At 38.7% G+C, this 14,705-nt stretch overlaps 1 protein-coding gene across 1 annotated transcript; it reads left to right on the top strand.

Moving 5' to 3' along the window:
- The first annotated feature begins 5,157 nt into the window (after positions 1-5,157).
- Positions 5,158-10,712, top strand: LOC125502187 (probable ATP-dependent helicase PF08_0048). Its single transcript, XM_048659981.1, has 5 exons — positions 5,158-5,188; positions 5,257-5,313; positions 5,637-5,821; positions 5,923-6,106; positions 10,030-10,712. Exons 1-5 carry the CDS (start codon positions 5,158-5,160, stop codon positions 10,710-10,712), a joined length of 1,140 nt encoding a protein of 379 aa, XP_048515938.1.
- Positions 10,713-14,705: the final 3,993 nt, after the last annotated feature.

Here is a 14,705-nt window from a genome sequence, read left to right as displayed (position 1 = left end):
GATAGCAAGAGTTTCTAATTCCAAACTATGCAAACGACTCCCAAATTCTGTTGTTGCCTTTGAAAAATAAAAAACCGGATGAAATTTCAGATCGACTTTCTTTTGGAGCAACACTCACCAAACCCACTCGCGCTCGCATCAGTATGAAGCTCAGTTTCATCACATGGACTATAAATACTAAGCACCGGTGCCTCAATCAACTTTTTTTTCAGTATTTCAAAAGAATTCATTTCATCTTTACCAAATTTAAATTCAACATTCTTGCGAACGAGATTGAAAAGTAGCTTTGCCAATACAGAAAAACCCTCAATGAATTTTCTAAAATACGAAGTCATTCCCAAAAATCTTTGAACACCTTTAACATTTTGAGGCACTGGAAACTCTTTGACCGATGCCACACCAGCAGGATTTGGTCCAATGCCATCCTCAGTTACTATGTACCCCAGAAACTCTATTTTGGTGTACAACAGCTTGCATTTGTCAACACGGAGATTCAACAAATTGTCATTCAATAATTTAAATAACCTTTTTAGAATATTTAGATGTTCTTCAATAGTTTTTGTGGCTACTAATAAATCGTCCATGTAGACCACAACCTCACTCGATCTAATCAGTTCGTTCAAGGCTTCATTAATAAACTGTTGAAAACGTGGAGGACCCACTTTAAGCCCAAACGGTATACGATTGTATTCAAAGACACCAAAATGTGTGGTGAAAGCAGTGTATTTAATTGATTTTTCGGACATTCTAACATGGAAAAAACCATTCTTTAAATCAAAGGAACTTAAAAACTTTTTATCACGTAGCAAATCAATCTGATCCTCAATCAACGGGAGAGGATAATTATTCTTAGCAATCATCTTATTTAAATGTCTGTAATCAACACACAACCTTGACTCCCCATTTTTTTTTTTAACAACGATAATGGGTGAAACATATTCTGAATTACTTGGGCGGATAATTTGTTTGTTTTGAAATTCATCTATTATCTTACGCAAATTTTCTTTCTCATTAAAAGACAATCGTCTCGGACTATAACTGAATGGTTTTGGATTTTTAATATTTAAATGTAGTTCCACATCGACCTTAGGTTTATCAGTTCTTACTGCCTTGACATATTCTTTATCAAACAATTCTTTCAACGTTGTCTTGACCTCTGCTGGTAAATCCGGATTAATATTCAGCAATTCGCAAACATTTTCCGCGTCATGAATATCAACATTCATAATATCATCGACCGCAAGCTTGAACGGATTCACCAAAATCAAACCGAATTCCCTTAACGCGTCTCGACCCAAAACAACTGGCACTCTCATCGTCAAGTCAGGAACGACTAATACAACTAACCCGCTTCTTATTTCATCATCCATAGTAATTTTCAGCTTGATCAAACCATTAACAACTAGTTGCGACTGATTAATTCCCGAAAATCGTTTAAAATAATTAGACGCGTCTTTCATCACCACAGTTGGAATGAGGCTCTGTTTGATGAAACTAACTTTGCTACCTGTATCTAGTTACGTTAACAATTCAAACGTGCTTTGAGTACCATTGTTATTCAATTCATATTTAATATTCTTCAGAAATGTTTTTTCATCTTCCTGCGTTCCACTGACTACTCCCACCTGATATTCATAGTCATCTGTTCCATGCTCAAGCTCATATACTACTTCATTCACATCATCTCCAGAAACAATTGTCACCTGAACCTTCGCCAACTTTGTTGGACAATCTTTCACCTGATGGTCCATGCTTCCGCAGTCATAACAAGAACCTTTCTCTCGTTTAGGTCTTTTACAATCGCTTGACCAATGTCCAACACCATAACAGTTGTAGCACCTTAATAGTTTGTTATCATCAATTTTCTTATCTCTATCTTCCGTTTTGACAGGAATAGCGCGTACCATAGCGTTTGACTTCACACCGTATCGAACCGTGCCACGCGATTCACTTGTTGTTTTCACTTGTGACTTATTAACGTCTCTCAATTTAATCTTTTCGAACACTCTAATCATGTCCTCTTTGTTTTGAAATTCCTTCATACGTGCCAGATCCTGTAATTGGGGGTTTGGTATACCGTCAACAATATAATCGATAATTTCATCCTCGTCTATCGGTACCTCCTTCGCCAGTAGGACCTTGGAATGAAAATAATCAGCGAATGTTTCTATCGATTTCCATTTCCGGCACTCAAATTTCTTACGAAGGGCAACTCGTGTTGGGCGGTGGTCATACATGCGTTTCAATCCTTCTAGAATTTGATTTAAACTCATGTTTATTGTTGTTTCAGTTTGGAACCAGTCCTTGGCTTTCCCTTTCAACTTATTGCTAAGGAGTAATTTTGCACGATCGTCGTCTAGCTGATATGTTATACACAATAGTCTCAATTGCTGTTCCCAATGCTGAAACGTTCCGCTGGTACCATCGAAATGTCCGATTAATTCTAACATTGCATTAATATTTTCTTTCCGATGATTGTTTTGATTTTGAACAGGTACATCTTGTTGGCGAACCAACTGATTTTCACGCTGAGCTAACTCCAGTTCCCGTCTCAACAATTCGTTCTCCCTTCGTAACAGTTCCATTTCAAAATTTCGGAAACGAAACAAGGGATCTTCATTTTCTAAATCGCCTCCTTGAGCTCCCTCAATCCTAATATTCCCACTAACTTCCTCAATCTCATCACTGGCACATATGCTAACCCAAGCTCGAGTCACATCAATTGCATCAAGTCTCGCGATTGTTTCCGCCTTCGATCCATTTGTGGGCAATGCACGTTTCCTCAATTCTGCCTTCAATTTTTGCACCGTTAACGTGTTTGGATCCATTTTCACTAATTGATAGTTTCAACCGAATAGTCTCAAATCACCTTCTAATAATCACTATAATGTTCCATTTCGTTCATTAATTTATTCTTATCCCACTTCTGAAATATTGTAAGGGTTTCTAACAGGTTTTGGGGGTCAATAATTGAAACTAATCGGAGTCCGTTGGAATAGTCGAATCTAATTTATTTTAATCACACATGGTAACGAGCTGACCGTCCGTCAACGACTGGTCACTCTTATCATATCTATAAGGTGTACTCTGCCGGTACCTATAGTCAGGCTGTATCTTACATCTTTGCTAGTTTTTTTATATGTTCCGTAGGGACCCCGATTTGGCAGCCCCTGTCTGGGCCATGTCGTGAAGCTCCCCTCTTAGCTAGTCGGTCTTCTTCGATGTTAACCTCGATGTCTTTGTGCGCCGGCACCCAGAGCAGTTTCACGCGGTTTGATTGCGCTAGTTGCCTTAGCAGAGCTGTGCATTCCTGCACGAGCTTAGATCTCACCACGCATGCGTCGATCGATCTAAGCGCTGCTCTGCTGTCACTGCAGATGTAGATGTGCTTGCCCCTGTATCCCAGCGTCAGGATTTTCCTGACGCAGGAGAGTATAGCGAACACCTCTGCCTGAAATACTGTAGCGGTGTTCCCTGGTGCCAGCGACATGCTTAGCCTGGGTCCTCTGGACCAGATTCCAGTTCCCGCTCCTCCTCTTTTCTCTGACCCGTCTGTGAACCAGACGAGCCATTTTGTGTAAAGGAGCGCAAGTTTATTCTCCTCCCAGGATATGTCTTCTTTGATCTGTACCTCGTAGGGCCTTTCAAATTGGTAGAGATTGGGGCATCTGTCACCTCCCCCTGGGGGGGAGTCCCACCAACTCCTTCATCAGTCGGTGTATAGACGTGTGCCCCCTGCCCGAGCCTCGCCATAACCCAAAGAATCTGAGTCGAAGGGCCGCCCTCCATGCTTCCGTCTCCACTGCTATGTGTGGAGGCGTCGAGTTAAGGAGAGCCCCCATGGCGAGTGTAGGGGTGGTTTTCATGGCACTCGTTATCCCTAAGGTCACTAGTCTGTAGGCCCTTTCTAGAGCCTTACGGTTGTTGGCTCCGCCTGTAGTAGGTCACCATATCACGGCAGTGTATATGATCTGTGGAAGTAAGATTGCCGTGTGAATCCACTTCACCGTTCTCGGCCTCAGCCCCCATGTCTTGCCTATCATCCTTTCGCAGGCCCAGAATGTAGCTGTGGCCTTCTGGGCCTGTTTCAGGACGTGAGCCTTTCATGTCAGTTTGCTATCCAGGGTCACCCCTAATTAACGTACCTCCGTGGAACGAGTCAGTTCCGCTCCGAAGATCCTGATCGGTCCTAGGTCGAAACGTCGTTTCCTCGTGAACAGTACCATCTCGGTCTTGCCCGGGTTGATCCTGAGCGACTGCAATGTGCACCAATCTTGTACGAGGTCGAGTGCTTTTTGCATCCTATTTGTCATACGTCGTGGGAGATCGCCTGTGATGACCAGAGCGAATTTGACGGAAGAAGTAAAATTGGTAGAGATCGTGAAACTGACGGAAACAGTTCAATAAATAAAAATGACACGGAAAAAGGAAATAGTGAAATAACCGGAAATGACGGAGACCATGAAAATCGCGAAATTGATGAATTCTCGGCATCGACGAGAATGATGAACTCGACAAGGATGACGAACACGATGGAAATCAGGCCATTACCAAAAATCGTGAGATTGAAAGAAATTAAAAAACTCAGCAAACTCACGATAACGATGAAGATCGCGAAATTAACAAAGATTCTGGAATAGCCGGAAATTACGGTAACTACAAAAATCGTCAAATTGACAGAAATGATGAAATCGAAAAAAATTACAGAAACAATGAGAACTGCGAATTCGAGAAGAAAAGTAGAATTGGTGGAGATCGTGAGACTGACGGAAACGGTTCAATGAAAAAGAATGACAAAAAAAATAAGAATAGTGGAATCAGCGAAAATGACGGAGGCCATGGAGGTCACGGAATTGATGAATTCTCAGCATCGACAAAAATAATGGAATCGACGAGAATGACGAACACGATGAAAATCGCAAAATTACTAAGAATCGTAAGATTGATGAAAATTGTGAAACGTAGCTAAATATTAATATCAATAGGGATCGCAGTATGAACGAAAATTGTAGAATAGCCGAAAATAACGGAAAATATAGAAATCGTTCGAATGACAGACATGATGAAATCAACGAAAATTACAAAAACAATGAGAACTGCAAATTTGACGGAAAAAGTCAAATTTGTGAAGATCGTGAAACTGACGGAAACGGTTCAATGAATGGTAATGACAAAAAAGATGGAGAAGGTGAAATAAACGGAAATGACGGAGACTATGAAAATCGCGGAATTGATGAATTCTTGGCACGAACAAAGATGATGAAATCGAAGAGAATGACGAGCACGATACAAATCAGGCAATTACCAAAAATTGTGAGATTGATGGAAATTGTGAAACTAAGCAAAATGACGATAACGATGAAAATTGCAAAATTCACGGAAATTCTGAAATTGTCAAAAATTACGGGAACTACAAAAATCGTGAAATTGATAGAAATGATAAAATCGAAAAAAAATTACAGAAAGAATGAGAATTGCGGATTCGACGAAAAAAGTTAAATTGGTGGAGATAGTAAATCTGACGAAAATGCTTCACATAATTAGGAATAAAAAAAAAGATGAGAACAGTATAATAAACGGAGATGACGGAGACCTTGATGATCGCGAAATTTGATGGATTTTTGGCATCAACAAAGATCATGAAATCGATGAAAATGACAAAAACAATCACGACAGCAAAATCGACAAAGATAGTGAATTGAGTGAAGATCGGAAAACTTACGGAAACGGTCAATTGAATGAAAACGACATGAAAGATGAAAATAGGGAGATAGACGGAAATGACGGCGACTATGGAAATCGCGGGATTGATGGATTCTTGGCATCAACAAAGATGATCAAATCGACAAAAATGACAAATACGATGAAAATCAGGCAATTACCAAAAATCGTGAGATTGATGAAAATTGTGAATTCAAGCAGAATTACGATATCGATAGGGATCGCGAAATTGACGGAAATTGTAAAATAGCCGGAAACTACGGAAACGAGAGAAGTCGTCAAATTGACAAGGATGATGAAATCGACAAAAATTACGAAAACAATGAAAACTGCCAATTTGACGAGAATAGTGAAATTGGTAGGGATCGTGGAACTGACAGAAATGGTACATTGAATGAGAATGACGAAAAAAAATGAAAATAGCGAAATAACCAGAAAAACGGAGACCATGAAAATCGCGGAATTAATGAATTTCTGGCATCGACGGAGATGATGAAATCGACACGAATGACGAACACGATGGAAATCAGGTAATTACCAACAATCGTGAGGTGATTAAAAGTTGTGAATCCAAGCAAAATTACGATGACGACGGAGATCGCAAAAAAACGGAGATTGTGGAGAAGCCAGAAATTACGGAAACTTCAAAAATCGTGAAATTCACAGAAATAATGAAATCGACGGAAATGACAGAAACAATGAGAACTGCGAATTCGACGGGTAATGTAAAATTGGTGGGGATCGTTAAACTGACAGAAATGGTTCATATAATTGAAAATGACAGGAAAGATAGAAAAAGTGAAATGAAGGCAGATGACGAAGACCTTGATAATCGCGGAATTTGATAGATTTCCGGCAATCACAAAGATCATGAAATCGATGATAATCACAAAAACAATCACAACCGTCAAATTGACGGAAATAGTGAAATAGGTGGAAATCGGGAAATCGACGAAAACGGTTAATCAAATGGGAATGACATGAGAGTTAAAAATAGGGAAATCAACGGAAATGACGGCGACCATAAAAATCGCGGAATTGACCGATTCTCGACATCGACAAACATGATGAAACCAACAGGAATGACGAACACGATGCAAATCAGGCAATTACCAAAAATCGCGCGATTGATGGAAATTGTGAAACTCAGCAAAATCACGGTAACGATGGGGATTGCAAGACCACCGGAAAATGTGAAATTGCCGGAAATTATAGGAACTCCAAGAATCGTCAAATTGACAGAAATGAATCAATCGACGAAAATCACAAAAACAATGAGAACTGCGAATCTGACCAAAAAAGTAAAATCAGTGGGAATCGTGAAACTGAAGAAAATGGTTCATACAATCGAAAATGACAGAGAAGATGGAAATAGTGGAATGCGTTATTTAATCATAGTTTTCAATATTCTTCGTCCACGGAAAATTTCATGTAGGTATGCGTTGAGTCCAATTCGGAAAAAGTATCTTTGCCTTGAAGTTCTGTCGAAATATCATGATCATATTCGGGTCCAATGTCATTTCAAAATCTCCACAAATTTGAATATTTCCATTACTCATGAATACCGGAACAATAGATGTGGCCCATTCGCTCATGTTAACTGGTATTAAATGATCCAAATCAACTTATCTTTTCATCTCTTCTTCTATCAATGGTCTTGAGGCATGCGGTTCATCCCAATGTAACCGGTCGTGCATCTTTTTTTGATTGGAATTTTGTCGTACTTTGGTTATACATTTCTGGTGAATTACTAAACAATTCTTCGTATTTACTTTTCAATCGACCACCCACATTTTCGATACTCATTAGGTTAACTTCATTTTCACTATAATCATCGGCAAACTCTAAAGGCCATAATCTAAAAGCTGCTTACTACTGCCTTCCCACTGTTATAATCCCACCTATTCTATTTGCTTATTATTCTTTTATCTTATGTCGCCACAGAGTGATATTGAATATGGCTGATTGCGGCAGGATGTTTAGTCTTCAGGTTTCATTCGCCGAAGTATTTACCGGCTAAAATTCACAGTAAATTCAGTTGCCATATTGGTTTTATCACCTCGGAACAGCCACTTCCGACTCACTCTCAATTCTCTCTTCGAACCAGCAACTTCACTTCAATTTCATCGGTTCACAAATAAAGTATAACCATTCTCAGATCTTGAATTCAAATCCTTTACCAGTCAACGGATCCCAACCCAACGGAAGGTAGTGCTCCCTCAAAAAAAAGGAGATCACAACAAAATTGGTGGCAGCGTCGGAATTGACTGGAGATCGAAAGACTGCTGAATTAAGTGAAAAAGGTGAAATAGCGAAAAGTGTTTGAAGTGAAAACGAGTCCGTTGTAGAAATCAACGTCATCAAAACCCGCAAGAATCAGTGAATTGAATTTCACCGTTGTAGAAATCAACGTCATCAAAACCCGCAAGAATCAGTGAATTGAATTTCACCGTTGTAGAAATCAACGTCATCAAAACCCGCAAGAATCAGTGAATTGAATTTCACCGTTGTAGAAATCAACGTCATCAAAACCCGCAAGAATCAGTGAATTGAATTTCACCGTTGTAGAAATCAACGTCATCAAAACCCGCAAGAATCAGTGAATTGAATTTCACCGTTGTAGAAATCAACGTCATCAAAACCCGCAAGAATCAGTGAATTGAATTTCACCGTTGTAGAAATCAACGTCATCAAAACCCGCAAGAATCAGTGAATTGAATTTCACCGTTGTAGAAATCAACGTCATCAAAACCCGCAAGAATCAGTGAATTGAATTTCACCGTTGTAGAAATCAACGTCATCAAAACCCGCAAGAATCAGTGAATTGAATTTCACCGTTGTAGAAATCAACGTCATCAAAACCCGCAAGAATCAGTGAATTGAATTTCACCGTTGTAGAAATCAACGTCATCAAAACCCGCAAGAATCAGTGAATTGAATTTCACCGTTGTAGAAATCAACGTCATCAAAACCCGCAAGAATCAGTGAATTGAATTTCACCGTTGTAGAAATCAACGTCATCAAAACCCGCAAGAATCAGTGAATTGAATTTCACCGTTGTAGAAATCAACGTCATCAAAACCCGCAAGAATCAGTGAATTGAATTTCACCGTTGTAGAAATCAACGTCATCAAAACCCGCAAGAATCAGTGAATTGAATTTCACCGTTGTAGAAATCAACGTCATCAAAACCCGCAAGAATCAGTGAATTGAATTTCACCGTTGTAGAAATCAACGTCATCAAAACCCGCAAGAATCAGTGAATTGAATTTCACCGTTGTAGAAATCAACGTCATCAAAACCCGCAAGAATCAGTGAATTGAATTTCACCGTTGTAGAAATCAACGTCATCAAAACCCGCAAGAATCAGTGAATTGAATTTCACCGTTGTAGAAATCAACGTCATCAAAACCCGCAAGAATCAGTGAATTGAATTTCACTGTTGTAGATATCAACGTTAACAAAACCCGTGAAACCTATAGTGTCTTAAAATTCACCGAGGTGGAAGATTGAAAGAGTGAAAAATTGAAAGATTGGAAGATTGATAGGTTGAAGAAGTGTAAAATTTCGAACGAACCTACTCAAATAAAAAAAAAAAAAAAAAAAAAAGACCCCACAGTTGTGCATTATCCACAAAATTATTTGTGTCACAACTTTTGCAATAACTGTGCCCCAAGCACAGAAGATACGTGCCCTACATGAAGAGGCGCTGAAGAAACCTCAAGATCGTCAAGACATAAGCGCAAGAGGAAAATTTCGGTGACAGATCCCCGACATTTCGCCGACGGATACCATACGGATGTGCTGAAGTCAACTGGACGAACACAACGGAACAATTGCATTATGATTATGGTCATTTCACTCGTACTGTAAGTCTCGTTGAATAATTTAGATCAACAGACGTTATTCAATTAACTTTGGATCAGTAGCTTTAACTAGAATTTTAGAAAATAGCACCCATCGCGAACGATCTTGCTAAACTTCTTCCAACGTTTAATGGATTGCAAGGCGTCGCCATTCGTGAATTCATTGATAAATGTGACCGCGCCTTTAAACGATGTCCAGACTCCAAGAAGGAGGAGCTCTATGAGCACGTATACAGCAAGATCACTGGTAATGCGTATAGGAGAATTCAGGGTAGAGTTATAGAGGACTACTAAGTCCTCAAAAATGAAATATTGACAATATACGAGGAAAAGGGTACAAATAGGCAATGGGAACTAGAGCTAAGCATTTGCAGGCAACGTGCTGGAAAATCAATCGATTCTTTTTACCAGAGAATCGAACGTTTATGCATAAAACCTATAGAATCAGGCCCTGCTAAAACTAAGTCAGATAAAGAATTCTACCATAATCTGATCACTGCGAAAGCTAAAGATTGTTTTATAGCCGGTTTGAATGAAAAAATGCGCGATATGTTAAGGATAAGGAACCCCAAAGATTTGATAAAAGCATACCAAATAGCTTCATACGAAGAAAGACTGAAGATAACTGAAGATCGAATAAGCCAATTTTCTAAATCAGTTACTTTGGATAGAAGTAAAATTACTTGTCAACACTGTGATAAGACAGGACATTCAATGAAAAATTGTTTCAAATTAGGAAAAAACCAAAAACCAGAGGCTATCAATGCATGTACAAATGACGAATGCGATGAATATGAAGAACCATTCGAACCTGATTCTCAAGAAATAAATTACTGCTCTCAAAATTGTTCAGAACTAATAAACGAGTGCTGCATTACAGAAGAAATTACTTGCGATGAATGTCATCGAGTTTATCCAGTAGACAGTAACAGATTAGCATGTTTCTTTTGCAAAAAGCCAGGACACGTGCAAGCTAATTGCTTCAAAAGAAGAGCCATGCTAGCCTCTAAGCCTACTCCAAATAATGCCAATCAACAACCAAATTTTGTAAATCGGACAGCGTTAGTGAGCGGAACGAGGTCCATGGTAGGAGAAACCCGCTCAACCCAAACAACGAAGGATTAGAAATGATAGAGCATAAGATCAGCCTTTTAGGATCACCTAACAATGTAATTCTTTCCGTACCCGAGTTGAACCAATCTCAAAATTTGTTTATGGTAGACACTGGAGCTTACCCATGTCTTATAAAAAAAAAATTCATCTCGCAACAATCTGATATAAATCTTGATGAAAAAATTAAACTAAAGGGATTAGCTAGTGATTCACAAGCGTTCACAATTGGAACAATCGAACTTACTTTTAATTGCGGAGAGGAAATAAGACCAATTAAATTTCATGTTGTAGATGATACGTTAGGCTTTGCTCAAGATGGCCTCATTGGAAATTACCTCCTAACAAAATTCAATAACGCTGCAATAAATTACAAACATCGAGGTACAGAAAAATCAGAATTACTTTTGGGCAGTCGTAGGTACAAATTGATTCAGCACAGGAAGTTATTGATTCCCACCAGAACCGAAATTTCAGTTGACATCCCTGTTGTCAGTGAAATGTCAATGTCCGATGGCAGATTAGGAAAAACAGAAATAAGACCGGGAATCTTTATTGGTGAAAGCTTCGTGAAAATTCTACCGAATGTGACGGCAATTACGAGTCTAATCAATTTTACTGAAAAGGACTGTATCGTTGAAATCGATCCTCAACGAGCCTTCGAAATATGCGATAATACTGCGAGTGACACGCAAACGATTAATGTCATTAATGAAAATCATTCGGCTAATAGAATAGACAAATTGAAAAATGCCTTGAGATTATATCATCTCAACCCGGAAGAGAAGGAAAGTATATTGGAATGTTGTACCAAATTTAATGACCTTTTCTACTTAGAAGGAGATATCTTACCAGGAACCAACGCGTGTTCTCACAAAATGAAACTTACGGACGAAACGCCTGTCCATATTAGACAATACAGATATCCGGAAATTCATAAAACGGAAGTAGACAGACAAATGACAGATCTTTTGGAAAAGGGGATAATTAGGGATTCCGAATCACCTTGGAATTCGCCTATTTGGATAGTACCTAAAAAGTTGGATGCATCGGGAAAAAGGAAATGGAGAATAGTGGTGGATTACCGTATATTAAACGAAAAGACGATCGGTGACTCCTATCCTCTTCCGAACATAGTTGACATTCTCGATCAGCTGGGCAACTCAAAATACTTTACCGTACTTGATATGGCCAGTGGCTTTCATCAAATACCAATGGATCCTTCTGACACTAGGAAAACCGCTTTTTCAACTTCTAGCGGACACTTTGAATATATCCGCATGCCCTTCGGATTAAAAAATGCGCCTTCCACTTTCCAAAGGTTAACTAATACCGTTCTGTCAGGCTTACAAGGATTGAAATGTTTGGTATATTTGGATGACATTATAATTTATGCAAACTCACTCCAAAACCATAATGAAAAATTTGAAGCTATATTACGAAAATTAAGAAAATATAATTTACGACCACAGCCGGATAAGTGTGAATTCCTTCGGAAGGAAGTAACTTATTTAGGACATCTCATCATCTGAGGACGGGATAAAACCTGACCCAAGTAAAATCAAGGCGGTTAAAGAATTCCCTACGCCAAAAACTCCAACCAATATAAAATCTTTCCTTGGATTAGTAGGTTACTACCGACGGTTTATCAATAATTTCTTATTAATTGCAAAACCAATGACAGAATTATTACGAAAGGATAAACCATTCGAGTGGACATCTCTGCAACAGAAATCGTTTGAAGAATTGAAAAATGCATTAGTATCTGATTCTATCCTGATATACCCAGATTATGCACAGACTTTTAATCTACCTACAGACGCCAGCAGCACAGCTGTAGGTGCAATCTTATCGCAAGGCGCACCAGGCAACGATAGACCCATAGCGTACGCGTCACGAACCTTGAACACAGCTGAAATAAACTACTCGACGATCGAGCGCGAACTTCTTGCAATAGTATGGGCCGTACAGCACTTCAGACCCTACCTTTTCGGTAGAAAATTCAAAATATTCACAGACCATAGACCTTTGACTTGGCTTTTCAACGCCGAAAATCCAAATAGTAAATTGGTTCGATGGCAAATTAAACTCTCGGAATACGAGTACAAAATTCATTATAAACCAGGAAAGAAGAACCAAAATGCAGATGCATTGAGTAGAAACCCTATAGAACCACACGCAGACATAAGCCAGGTTTACGTGACAAATTCAGAACATTCCTTTCCAAGGTACCCAGACTATTTGAACATTGTAAAAACAACGATAATACAAAATCCAAACATCGTAGAGGTTCATGATGACCTTTTTAATCGAAATGACAATTATGCACACACTGTCTCTACAGACTTCGAAATGAATAAAGGGATAGCTCTAGAATTCAAAACTAGATACGGTTATGTCGAGCAACTCAAAGACCAATTCGATTTTTATTCGACCGCGAAACTACAACTGTCAGACCGTAATATATATTACCTAATGACTAAGCAAAATTATTGGGATAAGCCAACCTATGAGGATATTTACATTAGTTTGATAAATTTCAGGAAAATATTAGAATAAGATTCCATTAAATCCGTTTCTATGCCAAGAATAGCTTGCGTACTTGATCGTCTAGCTTGGCATAAGATTCGTACTATGCTGCGATACGTATTTCAAGGATCTGGTATTAAAAGTTCAATTTGCACAAACCTTAAAACAAATCTGACACCACATCAAACTCAAGATATTATCAAAGAATACCACAACAGTCCTTCAGGTGGACACCAAGGTGTAAGCCGAACTATAAATCGAATCAAAGAAAGGTATCATTGGGATTCGATGAAACATGACGTGAAGAACTACGTGCGAAATTGTATAACCTGTCAAAAATCTAAAACCGATCGACGAAAGACCAAAATGCCCATGAAAATTACGACAAGCAGTAGTAAGCCATTTGAGAAGGTTTTCTTAGACATAGTGGGACCACTTCCTACTACTAAATCCGGACATAGTTACATACTCACTTTACAGGATGACCTCACTGAATTCTCGCAAGCCTATCCTTTAAGAGCGGCTACAGCTGAACACACAGCCGAGGCTTTTATTCGAAATTTCATTTCCAATTACGGAGTTCCACAATCTATTCTGACTGACCAAGGTACTAACTTCATGAGCGAGCTTTTCACTCAAGTTACGAAAATACTGAAAATCAAAAAATTAAACTGCACCGCATACCATCCGCAGACTAACGGTGCTTTTGAACGGAGTCATGGTACCCTCAAGGACTATTTAAGATGTATGTCAGCTATCGATAATTGGAACGAATCTCTACCTATGTATATTCTCGCTTACAACACAACACCGCATACAATAACCAAAATCTCACCTTATGAACTCATATATGGACAGATAGCTAGAATTCCTTGCAGAGTAGCGCACGACCCAGAGGAAGAAACATATAAAGATTACGCTCGACGACTTTCTGAAAAATTAAGCGATAGCCAGAAAATCGCGAAAGAAAACATCATCAGTTCTAAAGAGAAATCAAAATTAAATTATGATCAGGTAATAAGACCCCAAACCTTCAAACCAGGGGATCTAGTTTTGGCAGCCAACGAGACCGCAGGACCGTTAGATCCGAAATTTCATGGACCTTATCTAATTACCAAACAGATAAATGAATTAAATTTTGAGTTGAAGATTAAAGGCAAATTGAAAATTTTACATGCAAACAAACTGAAATTATATCACTTAGATTGAGATGTCGTGATGACCGAGATCTTAGAGCGTAACCATTTTTATAAACGAAAATTATATCTAATATCTTTGTATACACTGTTATATGTGTATATCACTAAATATGGCCGGTGAGGAAATTATTGTAATCCTCATCTGGAGTAACCATAATAATATTAACCGATGAATATGTTCGCTTCGCTATTATATTCATTCTAAAGGGGGAGGTGTTATAATCCCACCTATTCTATTTGCTTATTATTTCTTTATCTTATGTCGCCACAGAGTGATATT

The sequence above is a fragment of the Athalia rosae genome, unplaced genomic scaffold (genome assembly GCF_917208135.1).
Source record: "Athalia rosae unplaced genomic scaffold, iyAthRosa1.1, whole genome shotgun sequence".
Classification (NCBI taxonomy): domain Eukaryota; kingdom Metazoa; phylum Arthropoda; class Insecta; order Hymenoptera; family Athaliidae; genus Athalia; species Athalia rosae.
The sequence above is the reverse complement of the archived record's forward strand: the minus strand, read 5'-3'. Positions and strand labels throughout refer to the sequence as shown.

What these genes read in the sequence shown, in the direction of transcription:
- LOC125502187 (XM_048659981.1), top strand. Translation starts at nt 5,158, where the DNA reads ATGAATGGTAATGACAAAAAAGATGGAGAAG. An exon ending in TGACAAAAAAGATGGAGAAG is followed by an intron (nt 5,189 to 5,256) that starts GTGAAATAAACG and finishes GCACGAACAAAG; the next exon opens with ATGATGAAATCGAAGAGAAT. An exon ending in GCGGGATTGATGGATTCTTG is followed by an intron (nt 5,822 to 5,922) that starts GCATCAACAAAG and finishes GAATTCAAGCAG; the next exon opens with AATTACGATATCGATAGGGA.